This window comes from Melopsittacus undulatus, chromosome 3 (assembly GCF_012275295.1).
Source record: "Melopsittacus undulatus isolate bMelUnd1 chromosome 3, bMelUnd1.mat.Z, whole genome shotgun sequence".
Lineage (NCBI taxonomy): Eukaryota > Metazoa > Chordata > Aves > Psittaciformes > Psittaculidae > Melopsittacus > Melopsittacus undulatus.
Genome location: NC_047529.1, coordinates 95,663,434 through 95,684,569, shown reverse-complemented (window position 1 = coordinate 95,684,569; position 21,136 = coordinate 95,663,434). Strand labels below are relative to the sequence as shown.

General features: G+C 39.7%; 1 protein-coding gene across 2 annotated transcripts; it reads right to left on the bottom strand.

The window, feature by feature from the left end:
* Positions 1-4,954: 4,954 nt before the first annotated feature.
* SLC30A6 (solute carrier family 30 member 6) lies at positions 4,955-20,877 on the bottom strand. Of its 2 annotated transcripts, XM_005146027.3 has the most exons (14): positions 20,774-20,877; positions 18,687-18,773; positions 18,057-18,141; positions 16,360-16,402; positions 13,948-14,013; positions 13,466-13,546; positions 12,694-12,729; positions 11,822-11,916; positions 11,103-11,151; positions 9,030-9,149; positions 8,639-8,741; positions 8,281-8,328; positions 7,643-7,711; positions 4,955-6,199 (listed from the first exon to the last, which is right to left on the bottom strand). In XM_005146027.3, the coding sequence occupies exons 1-14, from the start codon at positions 20,774-20,776 to the stop codon at positions 5,702-5,704; spliced, it is 1,383 nt and encodes a 460-aa protein (XP_005146084.1). In that variant the 5' UTR covers positions 20,777-20,877; the 3' UTR covers positions 4,955-5,701. The 2 variants fall into 2 exon arrangements, with proteins under 2 accessions (XP_005146084.1, XP_030902100.1); XM_031046240.1 differs by lacking the exon at positions 13,466-13,546 and having other exon boundaries at positions 5,681-6,199.
* Positions 20,878-21,136: the final 259 nt, after the last annotated feature.

Genomic DNA, 21,136 nt, shown 5'->3' with positions numbered 1-21,136 from the left:
GATCCAGGAGGGAAAGCCTCCTGACTTAAGTATTAGCTACTTTTCACAAGGTGTGACCCAACTGGAAAGTACTTAGCAATGGGAAAGTATATCACATTATCAGAAGAGGCACAAATCACACTAAAACAAATTTCTACTGTGGGTTGAACTAAACCACCCCATCCTGAAATGAGCTGCTACAACTCCTGACACACAGAAGGGATTTTTAATCCTCTCTGCTCCCGCTCCTCCTTTCCCCATGAGGAGGGCTGCAAGGGCTTCTTGTCTCTGGACAGGCAGCCACCAGCAAACAGAGAAATAACACAAATTCAGTTTTCTCCCCATTTTTTGTTGGGTGGTGGGAAGTGATGCTAAAGGAAGGTATGTGGGGGCTTCCCCCACACTGTGCTTTGACTGCAACACAAGAGATATGAACAGAAGAGCAGGTGGTTCATGGGAGCAGCTTCCCAGCACACACCATTCATTCATGTGAGTATCATTCACAGTTTGATCTAAAATTAAAAAAAACAATAGCACAAATTTGCTGGTTTTAATACTAGGAAAGTGATCACTTTAAAATTGTATTTATATGAAACCACAGCTTGTAAAGGTAAAGTGCTATTTATCAAGAATAAAATAGGCATGAGACTCACAAGCAAGAGGACAGTTTAAGTAAGGACAAGCTACAGGCTGTATCAGAAAAAGATAGTCACCAGTTTAACAACCCAGTGCTTTTACATTCCATACTGGAATTATTCAATAAATTTAATATAACACTCTGCCAAAAATCTAGCCTGGAAGAGGAATCGATAGGAGAAGAGCAGTATTCAAAAGCTCCTACAGAATTATGGTTTCCACTGGTGAGGAAAGGATGAGAGCAGCTGAAAAAGAAAGTTAAATTTCAAGCTGGTAGAGAATGAACTGAGGTAAAACAAGTCAGTATTTTACTGCTCTCAACTCCTTCATTAGAAAGTTCTGTCCCAGGCAGAGAGATTTAGAAAGGAAATGAGTTACAGAGTTGTAGGCTTGTTAGATTTTGCCTCTATATTACTATTTTCCTAAAGTAAATATATCTGAACCTAAGATAATACTTACGTATTTCAAAGCTGCAATCAAAATACGTATTTACAGCAATGCAAAGTTGTAAAATTCTACTCTTACAGGACAGCCTGAAAATGAAACTCAATCTGGTTCTGTAACTGAAGGTGAAAGTTAAGCATTTCATGTTTCCTCATCAGTTCAACATCGTGAGAAATGTTTCTGTTCTGCACATGACTTCTGAAATAGAATACAATGAAAATTCTAAAAACTGGAGAGATGTGGTTATTTTCAGATATTGCTGTACCTCTGTGTAAATACATCAAAGCTATTTGAACTCTTTGCCACCACATTCTCCTCCACTTCAGCCCATGAGAAAACATTCTAAACAACAAAATGAAATCTAAGTTCCAATACTTGTACTCTGAGCAGTATAAGGTGCCTACTGCACCCACCTGATGAAAAAAAGGTAACAAAATGGCTATATACAGAAACACTAATAATTAGTGTGTGTGGCTAATTTCACTGCTACAGTTGAACTCTTGTTTTACTTCACACTTTTCAGGGCCTTTGAAAAACACAGTATGCATTTACAGTGTGCACTGCTAGTCTGCTTCTTCAAGAACTTGAAAGTCAACTCACAAGCTTCATATGACCTGGGATTGGAGGGTTGATATAACTGGGAAAAGTCTAGTTAAAAAAGTCTCTATTAGAGCTAGTTGAAACCCTAAGTCAATCATGTAGTACACCAAGTTTCCGGCATGCCAGTTTTGTCACCAATATCCTGCTGCTTCAGCATGCAGTTCTCTCGAGTTAAGTTTACTCAGTTCGAGTTAAGTTTACTTAGAAGGGGGTTTATTTTGTACAGGAAAAGAAGGCCATCTCTTAACCATAAGTGAACCCTGGAAAGGGTGCCCCCAAGGGGAGGGTCATCATCTTAGCAATTTATATGATCCATCATGTGTTTAAAAAGTAACTGCTGGAAGGAAAGCTTACATCAGCCCAGGAACCATGTGAATCCAGGAATCTAAGCTCCCAAAAGCACAAGAACCTGAAGTAGTCAGTAAAGCAAAGACATGGTGCAAGGTGGGTTCTCACTGCCACTAGGGCAGGGGAGAAGAAGCAGGGAGGAGGAGAATGTCTATGCATTTGATAAAATATCCAGAAAACAAAAAAGGGACACCAGGGCTGGTATCTCTTCCGCTCTCAGTTTCAATGCTGAATATCACCAAGTGTATTTCAGATCTGTAGTATCTGAACATACACGGTGCAGACAGTCACTTCAAAATTCAGAGACAGGCTTTATGTTGGAGCATCTATCCCTGGATAGTTTCTCTACCCCTGGGATGGTGGCAGCAGGGGACAGAAATAAGCTGAGGGAATTCAACTAATCTGACCATTACCCAGATCAGCAGGATTGCTGTACAGGTTCTTTCCTTGAATAGCACTTGTCACATCTCAGTTGAGGAAGGGGGGGAAAGAAGGGAAATGAATAAAAAGCATCAATCTGCCATCACGAGAGGCTGTCACTTGTCAACAGTTCTCCCAAAGCTGAATGGGGATTTTACCTGGGTGAAGGGAACACAGAACAGAATGAACTCAGGAGCCACTACTCAATAGGTAAAGCTGCAAAACTCCCCATACATTAGTTACTTGTATTGTAGTAGGTGGTCTAGCTCCTTTTGTATCAGGGCAGTGTGATTTTTCACAAGAATCTTATGCCAGGTAATGGCACATGCCCCTCAAATTTGCTAAAGCTTGATGTGTTTACCTACAAGGGTAGTGATCCTGCGGAATCACAGTTGGAATCAGTTAAAGAAGTAACAATGCCAAATCCTCTGGCAAACAGAAATGACAGTGAGTACCAGTCCTCTTTTATGCTCTAGCTGGGGCAGCATTCCTATCACTAGGAATGAATATAAATTAGCAATTCTTATTCAGCACACTTCAGATAAACGTTTAGATTGTGACCACCTAACAGCAAAATACAATTAGCAAAGACAAAATGCAGTAAAAATGCTTTCTGTAGCATTATTACAAGGACCCAAGTCTACCTTGTCAGCAGATCCAGAAAAACAGTTCTGAAGTTTCACACACCTGCTCACTGAGATTGAAGTATCACCCGAGAGCATCACTTAAACAATCATACATAAAAATATAACTATAAAATCTTGTACACAAATTACCACTTTTTCCATGTCATTTAAAGATGACACTGATTTTATTTTCCTCGTATAAAAGGAGACATTTTACTCTGCTTTAACAAATATTCTTAATATATTCATAACAATAAAGCAGCTAAAAAGCTGTTCTAATCTCTAAAAGAATCTTTATCATCTGCACATACGATATATATTGTAAACAATCACTCCAAAAAAATAGTTTTGTTAAAGTGATTATATTGCACTCAGAATTCTGGAATTCTCATTCTCCCTTCTCATCTTAAATCAAGGATCAGCTTCATTTTTCCATAAAATGGAGCTTTAATTTTCTACTAAAAACGAGTAGGCATGCAACCAGTATAATACAATGTACTTAAAATGTCAGAAAAAGGGTGTTTGGTTATGAAACTGGAGTAAGGAACAATTCTCAGATAGGCCACATGAGAGTAGTATATTGTAAACATTCTGCTGGCTCTAAGGTGTCACAGATGCTGTAGAATGCAGTCTAATTCAGCACCCAAAGGTACAGAGAATCTGTTCAAGTGTTCTGTACTTCAGCAAATTTCCATGCAGCAATGGCATGTGGGACAGGCTACATACATATAAAGACAGAGCAATGAAACAAAGGTGATTATTGAGCTAATACTGACCTTATAGAAACAGGACCAACTGTTGTGAGTTCACTGTAATCTTTAAATGCAAGCTTTCCAGGTCATTACATTTTCTAACACAATAATGAAACTGTTACTCTTGCTGCAAATGAAGTACAGAACTAGATTCCCTACTCATAGCTTACATGGACTGTATACCAGTGGCAACCTGAACACTACCCTCAGCCTCAAACATCCCAGCAAGATACCATCATGCAGAATGTCACCTTGCTTTGCTTGTGAAAGTGACACCCTCCTCTGTGCACTGGAGTGAGAAACACAGGTAGTGGAGGGGAAAAAAAAAGAAAAAAAGGAAAAAAAAGAAAAAGGAAAACAAAGTCCTTATGCAGAAAAATAAAACCTCAGCCAGTGTGAAGAGGCCACAGATCTTTAAAATTCAAATGAAGGCTGTTTTCTCAACTCAGTTCTACAAGAGAAAGATTTCTGTATCAAACCCATTATCTTCAGGTAACATAATTTCTTCGGAGTCCCTGAGATACTACAGCTCTCAGACAAATGGAGAGACTGACATATTATACAGATTAACAAGGTGGAAGCCAATATATAGCACCCTGAGTTGCAGGTGAAACAACAGGAATGGGTAACCCACTCCTCAACAGCCAGGAGATGCTGAAGAAAGTGCAGAGGAGGAATTGGCTAGGGAATTATAAGATACTGCACAGGAGAACAGGAAAAAAACCTGAAGTATTTCTAAAAGGCCTTTCCCCGTTATCAGAGCAGTGAAGAAAAAGACAGCAGTTAAAGGGAAGAGCTTCTGAGAGAGGCCCTGAAGCAATATGGCCTTCTAGATGTACAACAAAACAATAATGAGAAAGCAGAGGCAAGTTTGGCAGTCTTTTTCCAAGTGTGCCCTGAAGGTTAAGCACTCTAGCAATCACTCAGAACTGTCAGCAGTCACTGACCAGTACTCTGGATATAAACCAGGAACAGAAATAGATACTTTTCCCCCTGAAACTACAGAAAAAATACAAAGAGGAAAAATACGAAGTCCCAATCAAATCAGAGAATACTTTCCATAGTCAGAAATTAAATACTGGCTTCAGAAACAATACAGCCATTTGCTCTGTATCTTAAATAGGGTTAATTGTAAAAAAGAAGTGCTTGTAAAATCTAAGTTTGACATATTTTATTTCCCAGGATATTGCTAAATAATTTTGCAGTTAAAAAGGACGAGATGTCAGAGATGAATATGCAATACTTACAACTAGAAAATGGTTGCTGAACCATCTGAATTTCTATCAAAGCAACAATAAAAATGTAAAAACACAGTCCCACAAAACTAATTAGAATCTGAAATACCAGGTTGTCTTCACAATGGCCACAATATGAATATTGATGGAGTTTTGCAACCAAAACTAACTGTGACTTTGCCAAAAGATGGCTTAATACAACAGGCAATACCTCTAAGAAATGGTACTTGTATTTCTGCAATTTCCTATTCTCTCAGCTTCTCAGCACTCAGTGAATTTAATGCTGGATTGCGTTAACAGTTTCTATTAAGCAATTCTCATTTGAAAAAAAATGCTGCCTGGTTTCAATTTTACTCTCTATGGAGTTGTGCTGTATCTCAATCCATTCTTGGGAAAATAAAGAAAAGTGAATAAAAAGCTAAACAGAAATTGACACACTATAAAAGCTACCTATAAAGTATCCCAAGTCTAGAAAATATTTGTGACATTACACAGGCTACTGCTGATGCAAAGAAGAAACTGCAGTTTAACCATTTCATGAACATGAACAATGCACTTGTTCCCAGCCATTTAGAATGATCTGACATTCCAAATGTTTGTAAAAATTGGGTAATAAAAGAATTAAGTCAATACCCTTAAGTATAATAAATAATGGTGTTTATTACGGTCGGGGTTGACCACGAGCGTTGGTTCCATATCTGCTTGGGACATTTGTAAAACCAGTTCTGAATCCTTGAGTTGCTCCCATTCCCTGTATTCCGAGTCCTTGGTTGAGTACACTGCTGTAGGGTGCGGATCCATGATTCAAGCCCAATCCATAGGGCTTTGTCTGAGTGTTCAAAAGGATGACTGGACTCACATTTTTGCCTGGTGTATTAAAAGCAAATTCTGGCGGTGGGCTGCCAGGCTTAGCTGGAGTGGATGTAACAGGGTTCAAATTATCAGCAGCTTTCAAAGATGGCATTGGAATAATATGATGATCCGAAATGTTCAGAATATTGTTTGCAATAGGCACAGATGATAAGGTAGGTCTGATCCAGTCATCTTTGAAAATCTGAACAGTCAAGGTAGAGACCAATGCATATAATCTGTTAGTGACATGGGCAAGTACCATTTGTTCATTTGCGTCTCTCCGAATTCGGACATGTACTGATCCAGCCTAGAAAGTGATAAAAACAAGTTAGCTGTTAACTGTTATTTCAGTAAAGATTCTTCACATAAATTCAAGATGAGATAAGTTATCCTGCAGAGAAATACCCAAGAACCTTTCACAGTGGTGACTACTAAGCTGTGAAACATATTTACTAATTCTATAATTAGGATACATTTTGATCTTTCCTAATGTGTTGATCTTTTATGAACCTATCAAGATCACCTTTCAAGAAAAGTGAGTCTTAAAAGCAAATTATAAAATACAACATGTGATGTCAGGAAAAGAAAGGCAACAGCTGGGAAAAACACATGTCCCAAGGGAAGAACAAAGTACAGACAAACTCTGTATGCCAAACTTAGGAAAGAGTGTCATCCCTGTGCTGTTGGAGGGGGCAAGAGGACAACACGTAAAGCTCAGATCAGGACCATAAACAAGAATATAGGCAATGCCTATTGTGGAATTCAGACTAAGAGTTTCCCTTGGACTGCAGGCTGCCCCTGCCTTCTTCCCAGTTGATACTACCCCATTCACCCTGTACTACAGCTGCAGAAGAGAACAGGATGCAAACTAAAACCTCTCACATGCTTTTTCAGTTCATATTTAATAAAGAGCATGGTTCACAGCTTATGCTATGTAAGCCATTTTTACTTCAGACAGTGCAGCTGAAAACATATCTAGGTCTCAGGAAGTTTCTACTGCAAGCTCAAAGATGCCAATAGGTAAATAAGCATAAAAAGGTTTTATAATCATCTGATCAATCCAGCAATGCTGTGATCCAGTATTTTGGGTGGCAGAATAGTAAACTGAAAGTTATTTTCACATCAGACAGTCAGACCTGCTACCTTTTTCTCTTCCTAAGAAGGGTAACATACTGAAAAATTCAGAAGTAGAGAAAAATTCTACAAGTCTTAATTTTCTGCCTGTAACAACATACCTGCATCACCTTAGGAGTAACCGAGATCTGTGTGATCATTCTGGACCACAAAAATAAACAACCTTCTTTCAGCTTTTAGAATATCAGTATACAACTGTAGGTGCTCTTTTCATCCCCTTCCCCCAAAATGCTGAAAACATGATTCTGCTGTAGAGCTTTGGTACCTGAAGGTTTACAGTTTTCCTCTTCTCACCTCTGGGACAATTTACACTAACATACCATTTGAAAAGTTACTATTGTTTGAGGTTGTCTTCACTGCCAAAATACAAAAGAAATCCTATAGTTGCAAAATGCATGCTTTAATCCAGAGCTGCAATATACATAAATAATATTAAAAAATCGCAAAGCTTTAAAAACACAGAAAGGACAAGGAAAGAGAAGTTTTGTAATATATCACAGGGATTGGGTACTAACTCCATTTTTTTTAAGATTTCAGAAGAAATACTTAATTTAAATAAAAAATTAATAACTCTCAACTTTTTTTTAAAGGCTAAAAAGACAAAGACATAACTTACCAATGTACCAAAACCCAATGTCCAGAAATGCTCATTTCGAACTTCCAAGACACCATCCAAAGTTGAAACCTGATTTTATGTGAACATCCAGAAATAAGAATGTTTCAAGTCCTTTTGGAAATGTACTTTTACACATCTTTGAATAATACAGCATTTTCAGCAGTGAAATAGAAGCTTCCATACACAGAACAGATGATGTCTGTTAATGATGCCACTAATGCTTATCTACTGTAGTTTTGTTACCCTTGAACATCTGAATCCATTCAAAAAGTGGTTTAAGTAAGTCATTTCGAGTAACTCTTGCTGCCAAATTGCAGTATTTTCTCAACCTGACATGCTCTAAGTCAACAGCTCCCTCTACTCCTTTTCCTCCCTGCACTCACATCTGCAAACCACTCAATGGTAGCTCAAGATTAGTTTATAAAAAGAACAGCCTGTACTACTTTAACAGACTTGTTACAGATACCTGAATGACACTATTCATCTTAGACAGCAAGATCCATATTTGCTACATGCAGCTAAAAAAGTAAAAAAGAAAGTAATTCTTTTGCAATCTTCTCACAAAACCCCTTCATATTCCTAAATGCTTATTTAATGTTAGCTGTGTGCACTGTGTTACGTATTATACGCTGACTTACCTCTCTAAGAAGTTTATCCAACTGGCCAATCACATGAGGTGGGGTTGTCTTTAAGAAAAAGAAGGGAAAAAAGAAGGAAAAAGAAGTTATAATAAAGATTAACTGGCCTTGTTTAAGTAAGAAAGCCTTGAAGTCTGATCTACCCACACAGGAGACCAATGTCATTAAACAAATTCATGATGCCTACTTCTACTGCCCTTGAAATTCTTCCAGCATGTCACAAATTCCCCTGGAAACACTTCCGATTCAAATGCTTAAACATACTTCATATTTAAAAAAAGCAAAATAAAAACCTACTAAACAAGACATTTAACAACACCGAAACCACAAAATCCCTTGTTTCGTGACACTGCCTTACCTGGAGTAGTACTTTCCCACTGTAGACGCTCATGGGATACATGGTACCAAATGTCATCAAAGCAATTGCTATAGCAGAGGCTGTGTCTACAGCAAAATAGTTGCTAGAAAGAAAGAACAATGTTAAAGTAGAAGAGCTATTTACATTTTTAAAAAGTGTAAGAATTTTCTTTTGATTCTTTTTTGTTCTTTTCAATTATATGCCCTTACAGAACATTACACATACTGATCTCATCTGAACTATACCTCTTTGAAAAAAGACAAACATATTCACGGAGTTGCAAAGCCATTCATACAAAATACAGCTTTGATGAGATCATTCCTTCCATGTAAAAAATGCAATTCTCATAGACTGGATACAAAAGTTTCTTTTTTTAAACAACTGTACGTACTTGATTTCAATGAGCATATATGTAATGCAAAGAGCTAGAGCTCCAGCTATATCAATCAAGACAAAAGGGTTCATTCGTGGCAGAAAGATGCTACTTAATCCTGGGATGATTCCACAAATACTGCAACAAAACAGAAAAAGCAGTTGTCAGCTAGCTGTTCAGCATTACTTCAAAACCCAAAAGTTACATGCCCACTATTTCAGCATTTGACTTCAAATACACTTTGCAGTCATAGCAAATTGCATCTATGAGAACTGTGAAGTCCCTTCTAATTCTGCCCAGTTTTGTAATAGCCTGATGTCAGCAAAAATTAATCAAGTTTAGATCCATTTCCTATTCTCTCTCATATCTGAAACTAATACCTCTTGCATCTTAAATATGCTTCAAGTCTATCTTCCCATCTACAAAATGTTATGTTACACTAATTTTACACAGCTTTTTTACATGTTAAAATACATATCTTGTGCTACTTTCTTTTTTCTAATACAGCTAACTGTGTCAGCTGTATGAAACACAAGTGGTTTACGGGTTGAGATATTGCTATTACAGATACATCAGTCTTGGGGCAGGGGAGGGTGTGTTTCCATATCACTAGCCTTCAATCCATCTGCCACTTGTGTTCGAAAGCCAAAGCTAACTAATCAATGGGAGTCTGAAAAGAGGGAAAAGACCTGCTACTTCAGTAAGAGACAAAAAAATCCCCACAAGGGAACACTGGGAAAAAAATATTTATTTATAGTTATCTCGTGTCAGTGAGAGCATGAAGAGAGAAAAGGGTTTCTGTACTTCCCAGTGAATGGAAGTGCATGTCATGTACTGGAAAATTTAAAGGAAAAACAGAATTAAACATTTTGTTGCTCTGTTTAGAACCAACCTATGTTTAGACATCACATGCTGGTCTGTTCCTGTAAGAATTTTCATCAACGTAATTATATACAGGTGCAGATAACTTGTAATCAACACTGCTTCACAGAACACATCCAAAATAGCTGTAAATGTACTAACAAAATTCACATTTTCTTAACCTGTAGACAATTATGTCAACAATTTTTATCTCACAACTCAAAAGCCATTCTAGATTCTTGATCCGGGAGCCCTTCAAGTTGCCTGTGTCCTTCCCTGAAACTCAGTGTTAAAGAAAAACTCTGTTAGAGTCTGTGGTTGTTATCCACTTGTGTTTTTACACTGAAGCTCCAAGTACATGGACAACCCTATTGTTAGTCTTCCAGAGCTGTTTCACACAGTTTGGGTTTGATGATATAATACTTCATACCCATATAAAGTTAATTCTTCTGTTTAACAAGCCAGTGTTCTCTGTTTTCCTCAACTGTATACAAAAATCACAACATGCAGGAACAGATGGGCTTTGCAGCATACTTAACTTGTTACACAATATGGTTTAATATTTTGATACTGACAGTGTAAATACTTGGAAGAACACGTACGGCTCAAAATAACTGTTTCTGACATCTGATAAGATTATTTGCAAACAATGTTATCTCACATTTAGATACCCAGTACTAGCAGGAGAGTTAATAGACAAGATGAATGAGCAACACTGCTTCAGCCCCTGGAAGACACACACATTCAAGTTTCCTGCTGGACAGGTGAGGAGCTCCCATAACTATGTTTCAGTGAGTAAGCTGTTTCATGTATCACATTAAACTACAACCATCCTAGTCACTTGCCCACCTCGCAGAATAAACAAACACAAATTAGCACAAATATATCATTCAGGTAATGAACATTGAGAGGTACGGTCCAAGCCTGTGCAGGACAAACCTAGTTTACCTCACCTCAGCCAAGGAGAATTACATACAAGGTACTGAATGCATTCAGAGCGAAAGTTATGTAGAAAGATGTATTTTGATTAGATTGACACGTCTGAGAAATATGACAGACACTGTTTGCTCTAGAGTTCCTACACTAGAGCTACAGTAGGTAAAGCTATCTTAAAAGCTCTAATATACAACAGTTTATGCCTCAATACTCATCCAAACTGCTATTATACACAAAACCTCCAACACTGCCTTCCAGAAACTAACAATTTGGAAAAACATTTTTAAGCTTTACCTTCTACTAAGATCTGCAACATGTTCCTGAAGCCAACTTGTGCTGGCAGCTGCAAAATTAAAAAAGGTCAGGAAATTATTATTACGTAAAAGCATACATTTTAAAGTACACAAAGTTTTAAGACAAGAAACCAATACATTGTGAATGAATAAACATATCTTAACGGACTGACTGTCGCTTAAAAAAGTTCTGCTTTTCCAGGCAGTAAAATGTTTATCTCTCATCATCTGAACTGATTAAGTACAATTATAATTGCAGATTATAACCATCAAAATTACCTTTTATATAACATGAATTATAATATACAACTGTAAACAATTTATAGTTAGTGGGAATGACTGCAAGCCTGCTTCACACTGGAAAAGTCCCAGGTAAAAGAGCTATTAAGAGGAATGATTAATTTATTTTTAATCCATTAATATATCCATAAAACTTCTTTATAGTTCTGATATCTGACAGATGATCTTCACTAGCTAAATCCAAAAGACTGAAAATAAAGGGTACTTCAGCATTAAAATGCTACTCAGTTTATCATACTAATAACTACATGCTACTTTAATGACTAATGGCAACTCTAAATTGCATGAACTTATATTTATGAAGGTAACGGTAATATATATCCACAGGTTAAGAAAGTTGCCAGGCAAGTTATACCTTGATAAAAATAGGAACATTAGCATCCTTTCCCAATTCTTGTTGTAGATTAATTTATCACATACCTTCAGAGACATAAGCAAAAGGCTTATTCCTAACGGAAAGCATTGTAAATAAGTTGAAAAAGAGAGCCACGAAAGTACCAACCAGCAGTCGCCCCCTGGGGAGGGGAAAAAAAAAGGTACCTTAATCTCACATCATCGCAAAACATGAAGTCAAGCTGCAATTACTAGTAAGAATCTTTCACTAAGGCTGAAAACAAGAGTAAGATAAACTAATGTCATGCTGGCTCTGTATTATCATTTCAAGGGTTGTATGAGATCACTCAACTTCATACGCTAGTATTATCACATTAGGGTGTGTGTAGTGCTCTTAACTAACTGCACACATGCACACACATATAAGTTTTTCCTTTGAAGATATAAATGCATTGTCCCTTCAATAGCAGAGCTAAAAAAGGCTGTTTCTATGCAATTATGCCCTATGCCTCTACCCTTTCCCAGGAGAACTACAACTTCACCATACATCACATGGCTCAGTCTTTTGTCCCGTAACACCTTCTTTTATGTGTATTCACACAAAAGAAAACACACTCTCTGTGCTATCCATAGTCTTGTCTTTGCAACAACTCCAGTTCCCTAAACATCACAGCATCCTCCCCCCCTACATACCAGGCCTCCTAAGATGCCTCCATAAGAACTGTGACTAAACTAGCAAAACCAGCAACATATAGTTAAATTATTATTTAGGAGAGCATGTGCATTACGTTTCCACTGTACCTTGAAAAAACTAACTGCAATACACCTTGCACATAGTTTCAAATACCAAAGTACCAAAACCCAATATACTTGCATAATCAATACGTGCTAGATTAAGTATTAAAAACACAAAGGGACAGAGAAAAAGTAACATTTTACATGGCAAAATAATTTCTTACGTGTGTATCTCAGGCTGTTCCAGGAACCGCTCTGCACTACAAAAATAATTGAAAATCTGAGTCATATTCATACCATAAAACATCTTTGTTTTGACACCTGAAGTCTGTTTTTTCAGTTCTGAAGAGTTAACTGACATTCATAAACAAAACCTGACAGATACAGTATTGCAAAGAAAATAAATAAATCAATTGCTTAAATAAGCACAGCAGATTTTGTAAGCTGATCAGTACAACAGATCAACCTGTAGTACAGAATTGCTAAGTTGTTAATACAGCTCTCCATGGAGAGAGCCTTTGAACAGAAAAATGAAAGGTACGCTGCCCTAGTTTTAAATACCAGATGTTGAAAAAGAGTTTTTTTTTTAAACTAAAATATTTTTAGGCTAAGCACCTGAAACAGGAATGCTTCCAAGTGTAACTGGTATGTCAAATTGATATTTGAGCAAACTTTGAGGGACTGATGAAGTCGATGAACATTCAGATCCTTCATAAATTATGAAATTGCTTTACAAGGTAACTGAAGTTAAAAAAAAATTAATGAACTTAAAAATAAAGATGCACAGGGAAATTCATCAATTCCTATCACCACATCTAAAGCCTGTGTGTAGTGTAATCAATGTGAGTAGCAAGGTTTAGCATTACATTTTAAAATCTGAAGGCTTTTCTATAGTAGCTCTCTACAGATTGCATCTATAGAATGCATATGCTTTTGCTCAACCTTGAATATCTCTGTACATCATAAGAAGTTGAAGAAAGTGGCACATATCCCTACCTTTCTTTCAGTATAAAAAGAGCACCAAGCTGTGCCAGAACTGTAGATGCAAATACTGCTAGAACTTCAAACCTTTCAAACCTGAAATTTGAGAAGGAAGTTTAGAAACATTGGACATTGAACCGTGCATCAAATGCATTCTGGTCCTTGGAAGGAACCAGCAGGATAGACATACTATTTCTGATTCTTTCTAGAGTAGATAGATGGGAACAAACTGAAAGTTTTATGGAACAGGCATTATTTTCAATGTCTTCTAAGCCAAAACTCCACATATCATAGCTTATTTCCTCATTCTTTTTGCTGTCCCTCCCCTTCCTGCTCCTCCCCTGTTCTATAAAGCATCAGTCTCGGTTCTCCTTATTTTTAGGCTTTCACACACAAATCATGCCACAAGTCATGGCTGTTCGCGGATGCAGGCAATGAAAGTCAGCAATGATCACATGGTATCTTATTAAATACTAGATCCTGTTATTAGTACTTACCCAAATGAATATACGGGGCTGGGTTTCTTCATCATTACCCAGTAGCTTATTAGACATGTTATCAAACTGAAAAACAGTGGGAGAATTACACTATGATAAGTAACTGCAGCCTTTACAAACTGGATAATCTACAAATATACACTTCAGCCATCAGATCTGAACAAATGAATATTACTACATCTTACCACACTCAACACCTCTATCACTGTCACTGTCAGCGATGGTTCCAGTGAATCCAGAAAGGTTGTGTTTGGGAATAAAATTGAGACTGCATGAGGATGTTTCAGCTGTTCCCATAAAAAGGGTAGCAAATAATTTTAGCAAAATGATAGTTGCTCAAATTCCTTACACCAGGAGAAGCTGAATGCTGTACACACAGCATACTGTGCTCAAAAAGGCTACTGCCAACCTTCTTCAGTATAGAACATCCCTCAGCCTAAACGAGCCATAACTCCAAATGCAGTGCACTTTAACAGAGGCTCTAACACAAATAAGCACAACCAGTGTTCAGACTATATCTACTCCATGAATTTTTCTGAAAGGGACCTGGAGAGCATGACAGCAGGTACCCCAGAATGTGACTAACAGGCAGCAAGTGTGGTTTGAGAAAATCCTTTTAACACTGTCTGGTATCACACACAATAATGTCACACATAGTAATGGAAAGTACAAAGCAAAAGTCTATTAAAATAGCAGATTAGCCACTAAGTAAATGCTCTTCTACATGTGCTTTATAAACCTGCTGTCCTGGTTTCAGCTGCGATGGAGTCAATCTTCTTCCTAGTAGCTGGTGCAGTGCTGTGTACACCAGCATTTTAGTTGTTGTTAAGTAGCACTTACCCCGATCCAGGACTTTTCAGTCTCTCATGCGCTGCCACTGAGAAGGGGCACATGAAGCCAGGAGGGAGCAGAGACAAGACACCTGACCCAAACTAGCCAAAGGAGTATTCCACACCACAGCACATCATGCCCAGTATATCCCACCATCCCCAGTGTAGGGGGAGCTGGCCAGGAACCACTGATACCCAGCCCATTCCCAAGCAGTTATCTGTCAGCAGGTGGTGTGCAATTGTACTGAGCATCACTGCTGTTTGTTGGGTTTTTTGTTTTATTTCTGTTACCTCCTTTTTTCTTCTTCTTATTATTACTATATTGAACTTCATTTTAATTATTAAACAGTTCTCTCAACCCACAGGTTTTACCCATTCTCAGATTCTCCTCCTCATCCCACCTGGGGCTAGGCAGGAGGACGGAGCGACTTGGCTACATAGTACCAAGGTGCTAAATGGGCCATAATAACTTGCCTAGATATACTGCAACCTGAGAAAGGCCATTTAAGTGAGAACAAACATGATAAACAAGATTACAGGACTGACACATTTGTGTCACTTCCTTTGTATCCCAGTAAAAAGTGAAGAAAGCTCTCCATTAAACTCTTCTTTTAGAGATATACCATAAACTAGATAAACAAATGCAAAATTCAACATCAAAACTTTCCCAAGATGAAAAAGGCTGTTGAGCCAAGATAACAAAACTCAGCGGATATAGAATTCTAAGAGAAATGAGAGATACATTAAAGGTATATCACAATTCTAATGCAGCCACAGATCAAGTTAAGCATTTTTGTGCCTATATCAATCATTCATTTTCCTTTCTGCATGTTTGCTGCTGTTATTTATGGATGTTTTACTGTCAATCAGATAAGCTATAGTATGTAATGGACAAAACAGACTGATGAGCCATACTTTTTATAAGGTAGTGAGCCACCAATGAAGATAAAGTAGGTTAATAATTAAAAATTACATGTATTTTACACAGTTTATTTCCCAATCACTGCTGCCAACCTGCATCTCAGGTAAGAACTGAATATATTTCATGTCTGTAATATCAATATTATCAAAAGTGCTCAGAACCTTCATACCTAAGGTAGTTTTAAGACCACTTCATTAGAAAACAGGAAGAAAATATTTAAAACATCTAATAACCTTATGGGAAGACTGCATGGGATACAGCTCTTCAAACATTTTGAAACAGAAACAGGATCACATACTCCTTGTTTCCTAATGCTAAAACTGAGGGATATTTCAGAACCAACAACTGTGGCATTAGGGAAACATTCCAAGCGATCAACCAGATGATAGTTTGATGCTAGATTCTGGTTTAGGTTGTTACACATCTGCACAGATGATGGAACCAATTTGTTACTAGTCATTCTCAAAATAGCTGTGGTGTTTCTCATTCATGAATTTATTGAGATGTACAATTTTACACTCATTTATGCTATATTTAAAGCAGTTAGTGTTTCTATACTGATGACTAAATAACGTGTTTGTATCTGTAAATAAGTTTTATATGTATAGAAACAAAGACAGGCACAAATGAACAGTTAAGACCAAATGGAAAAAAACTCACCTGAAAAGGTCAAAGATTGTCAAATACGTGTAAGCAGTTAAAGCTGTAAAAAAGCAAATATTAAAACTTAATATAATTTTTCAGTGCAGACATCACTTGTATTCTTCTAAGTCCCTCTTGTGGAGCTCTTTTACATTTATCTATATGAACTGTCAATGTTCATAGAGAAGTCCCTGTATTTTCTATGCATATATAATACGAATGTCCTAAACACACCTATATACTGAACCTCATAAAAAAGTTGATTATGGCAATCCTAATTCTGATAAAGCCTGTAATAATGCCCAGATATAAAAGGTATTAAATTGTTAAGTTGTGGCTATGAATGTAAATACACAGGAGATCTTCCAGTAACACATCCCAGGCACAGCTACAGGTTGGGCAGAGAAGAGATTCAGAGCAGCCCTGCAGAAAAGGACTTGGGGGTGTTGGTTGATGAGAAAATGAACATGAGCCAGCTTCAGTGTGCGCTTGCAGCCCAGAAAGCCAACCCTATCCTGGAGCATGACCAGCAGGTCGAAGGAGGTGATCTTGCCCCTCTACTCTGCTCCTGTGAGACCTCACCTGGAGTATTATGTGCAGTTCTGGTGTCCTTAACATAAAAAGGACATGGAACTGTTGGAACAAGTCCAGAGGAGGGCCACGAGGATGATCAGGGGACTGGAGCACCTCCCATATGAAGACAGGCTGAGAAAGTTGGGGCTGTTCAGCCTGGAGAAGAGAAGGCTGCGTGGAGACCTCATAGCAGCCTTCCAGTATCTGAAGGGAGCTTACAGGGATGGTGGTGAGGGACTCTTCATTAGGGACTGTAGTGACAGGACAAGGGGTAATAGGTTAAAACTTAAGCACAGGAGGTTTAGATAGGATATAAGGAAGAATTTCTTTACTGTTAGGGTGGTGAGGCACTGGAATGGCTTGCCCAGGGAGGTTGTGAATGCTCCATCCGTGGCAGTGTTCAAGGCCAGGCTGGACGAAGCCTTGGGTGGTATGGTTTAGTGTGAGGTGTCCCTGCCCATGGCAGGGGGGATGGAACTAGATGTTCTTAAGGTCCTAACTATTCTATGATTCTATGATCTACCAAAGCAAAAGATCCCTAATATGCATTACTGCAGCAAAAAGTAGGTTCAACAGAACCTTTTACTTGTTTTGCTTCTCTGACACATCTTGAAACTGCAAGAAAACTTGTGTCACAAACTGAAAATGTAAGGCATTCTATTTTTAGTAGAGGTGATGGGAAGCATCTTGGAGCCCCTGTACAAAGTAATGAAAAGAGGCATTCCTGGAATCAGAGAAGCATTTTGTCACACTATAAACATCTTGATGCAACTGCAAGTCAGGGTCTCTGTATCACTGGCACTAACTATTTATATATGGAACAGGTTTGAGGACAAGCTTTAAAGTCTGCTTTTTCGCAATCCTAAAGCTAAAATGGGTACTGCGGGAAGAAAATAACCAGCAGGTCTGGAAACTCTTGCAACCTTTGGATGACTTTCACCATCCACACTTCCCTTGCGAGACGACCCTTGAGAAATGACTCTAAACTGACTTTGGCAGATCAAAAAGAAGCACTTTCCAAACTTGGCTTTGTAGCCACCTAACTCCATTATGTGCTGAAGTTTGCTTTTATAGGATGTTGGAACTTCATAACCTGAGAACACGATAGTTGGTTGTAGTTTCAGTACAAGAGAGCCACCTACCTATGCTGTTTGTAGAGCTGCACCACATTAGCAGGAAGCCAATACATATTAAGTTTATAGCACCAAACAACAAGATCTTCCAGGACTGTTGATGAGAAAGAAAAATATATTTTACATCTTCCAAAATTCAGCAGAAATGGTTTCTCCTCCCTCCCAGATATTTACAACTCATTTCAGAACAAGCATACTTTATCTTAACTTTACAGATTGTCTCAAAACTCATTTATCAACTGTGCCTGTGCACAGTTATTTTTGGTCAAAAAAAAAATCACCCTGGTATAATATCTGCATTTTATTACAGCACACACCGTCTGACTTTTGAAGACAGACTTATAGGACTTATGTCAGAGGGTTCCTTGCTTTGTGCTGTAAGTCAGGTACCAAAACAATCTGTGCATACTCAGTTTACAGTTGTACTGAACACATCAAATGTAAGTACAACTCCAGAGAGCACTGACTGTCCGGGACAAAACACAGCAAGGAATTCAGCTTCAAAGCTGGATTTTAGTTTTTAAGCACAGCTTGAAAATTTCAAAGACAAAAATCTCAAAATACACTCACATCAGTAATGTAGTTTAACTTATCACAGCTAATATCTTTTTATTATCATTCACTTTTTAAAAGACTTACCCTCCTATCTGCTGCAACCAGCCTAAACTCATGTGCTAACTTTCCAACCAATGATCTCTGTGATTTGCGGAACAGATGTATTGTCCCCTTAAAAAAAAAACAGTTTAATTAACAATGTTACTTAACCATAGTCTAAATTAGCAAAAAGGAAATCTTCACAATGAACATCAAACTGCATTTTTTACACAATTATAGCAAAGACTCGGTATAAGTTTTTTGTTCATCAGAGATAGACATAAACATTAAATACAATGATATTTTTCCAACAGCTGTACACGGTCATTATCTTAGAAAATGATGAATGCTTTGGAATTAAGCTTCATTCAGATATAATTCAAGTTTACTGGAAATATCAAAATATCATTTCAAGAGTGGTTTATTTACTTTTATCTAAATAAAGCTACTACAGATGTTCTGAAAACACAAATATTTTTCTTTATCAAAGCACACTTCCTACCCAAGGCCAGTTGGTTTATTAAACAGGAAAATATTGTTTATGTACATATACATAAATGAGAACCCCTCAGAGAAATAAAAACAATGCTGCTATCATCTGTAACATGATGGACACAAGGCCAGTAATATGATGATAGACACAATCTCAGCTATGGCTTAAGCTAAATACACACATTAGATGTGGCCACTGTACAAGCTCCCCCTCCCAAATCCCAGTTCTGTGTACATAAGTTCTTCACTGAGGTGGACAGAACACACACACATGTAGGAGATGGGAGTGACAGGTGCTATGCGGCTCTCCTGAAAGTGTGACAGAGAGCAGACTACCAGAAATATTCATCAACTGTACTGTTAGCTCCTCTTTCTCAGAAGACTCAGGCTTCTAGTTAGCTGTCCTCTATTCTACCCTCCTCAAAGTAAGCCTTCCACGTGAAAAGCCCTTTCAATCTGCAATAGAAATGTGCGGACTTGTAATGGATAGTCTGCCACCTGCAACGATTTGGGGCTGGATAAAATAAGGTTTGACTGTGAGCTACTGCACCTGTGACTGCCAGCAAAGACAAAGAATCACAGAACATTATGGTAAGCTTTCCTAACAGGCAGGGAACTGCTGCTCTGCCCCCTCACCACCCATCGCTGTGTGCACTGCTAGCACGGTACCACAGCTCCCCACTCACGGCAGGACGCGGCACACTGAAGTTGTGTATTCTGTACCACCTCGTGCAAAGCCAAGCTAGCCTCAGAACCAAGCTCCAACTCAGCACATGTTGTACTTTGGTATTATAGCTTAAAGGTTCCCTAAATTCCGGCCAACACAACACAGAGAAACCCCTGCCACTCCCCGTAGAGTGCTGCATCAGCTGTATGAGAATTGTATAGCTGATGTACGGTCTACAGGACTGCGAGCGTCTGCTCCACCAACGCCAACAGGTAACAGTACCTGGTACTGGTGTCAACTTATCTGTGCCCAGCATAACAAGGCAAAGTCTGAGCACCCGGCTGAACAAGCACACAGCGGTCGTTCCCTGGGAGGCAAGCCATGACAGAGAGCAGCAGCAGCCCCGTACTTTCACGGACACGCGGGAGCAGCGGCAACAACTCCCGTTTGTCCCGATGTGAATTCCCTTCTGTGACCGATGCAGCGCTCAGTGAAACCCGCGAGGCCGCGCCAGGGGCCCACCCCCAGCCCGGGGCACACCGCCCGCTCGGGGCACTCCTGCAGCGGCACCCCCCACCCCAGCGCCCGGCGCGGGGACCCCCGAGGAGCCGCACACGGGGCTGCGGGCGCCAGGACGCAGAGCTATAAGGGAACCCGCACCGCGAGGTCCCCGCTGCCCCGGAGCCGTCACCGGCCGCCGGTGCCCGCCCCGCGGCGGAGCCCCGGCAGGGAGGGGCGGGTCCCCGCGCGCAGCCACGTCACCGCCGCCCCGGCGGGGCTCGCGCCAGGCGCGGTACGGCGGCGCGGCACAGTCAAGGCCTAGACCGGCACTGGGCGCTCTGCCCTGGTCAGCTCCGGCCACCTCACGCAGCGGCGGAGCCCCCCCAGCCGAGGGCGGCAGCCTCGGCAGCCTCCTCACCATGCTCCCACATGCACCTTCCCCACTGCCCCCTCCCCCAGCGGGGCCACTCACCATATTATCCCCCGCACCGGAAAAGACGGCGCCATGCGAAGCCGGAAGAGGCGGAGAAGGCTCCCGTCGCTACGGCAACGAGCGGGCCCGTTAGGTCACGCGGGGTAGCGGATGTGGCGTATGGCGGAAGCGGTGCCTTCCTCAGGGCACCCGCTGTGGAGTCGGTGTCTGCCAGCTTGATGGGGGCGGGCAATGGGTACACGGCGGGCACACGGACTGGCCCTCCCGCCGGTGGACGCTGCGTGTTCTATGCCCGTTATCTGCGAGGAGTCAAGGAGGGAACGCCGCCGTGGGGGTCACGGTCCGCTACTGCAGCTTCCCCCCAGGACGCTCCGGCTTCACCACGCTCTAGTACGATTAATC

Excerpts from the sequence above, each read along its gene's own strand:
- SLC30A6 (XM_005146027.3), bottom strand. Across the intron at positions 12,730-13,465 it reads CTTTTTATACTGAAAGAAAG|TGCAGAGCGGTTCCTGGAAC; the intron begins GTAGGGATATGT and ends TTATTTTTGTAG. Across the intron at positions 11,917-12,693 it reads GAACAGCCTGAGATACACAC|GGGGCGACTGCTGGTTGGTA; the intron begins GTAAGAAATTAT and ends TCCCCTCCCCAG.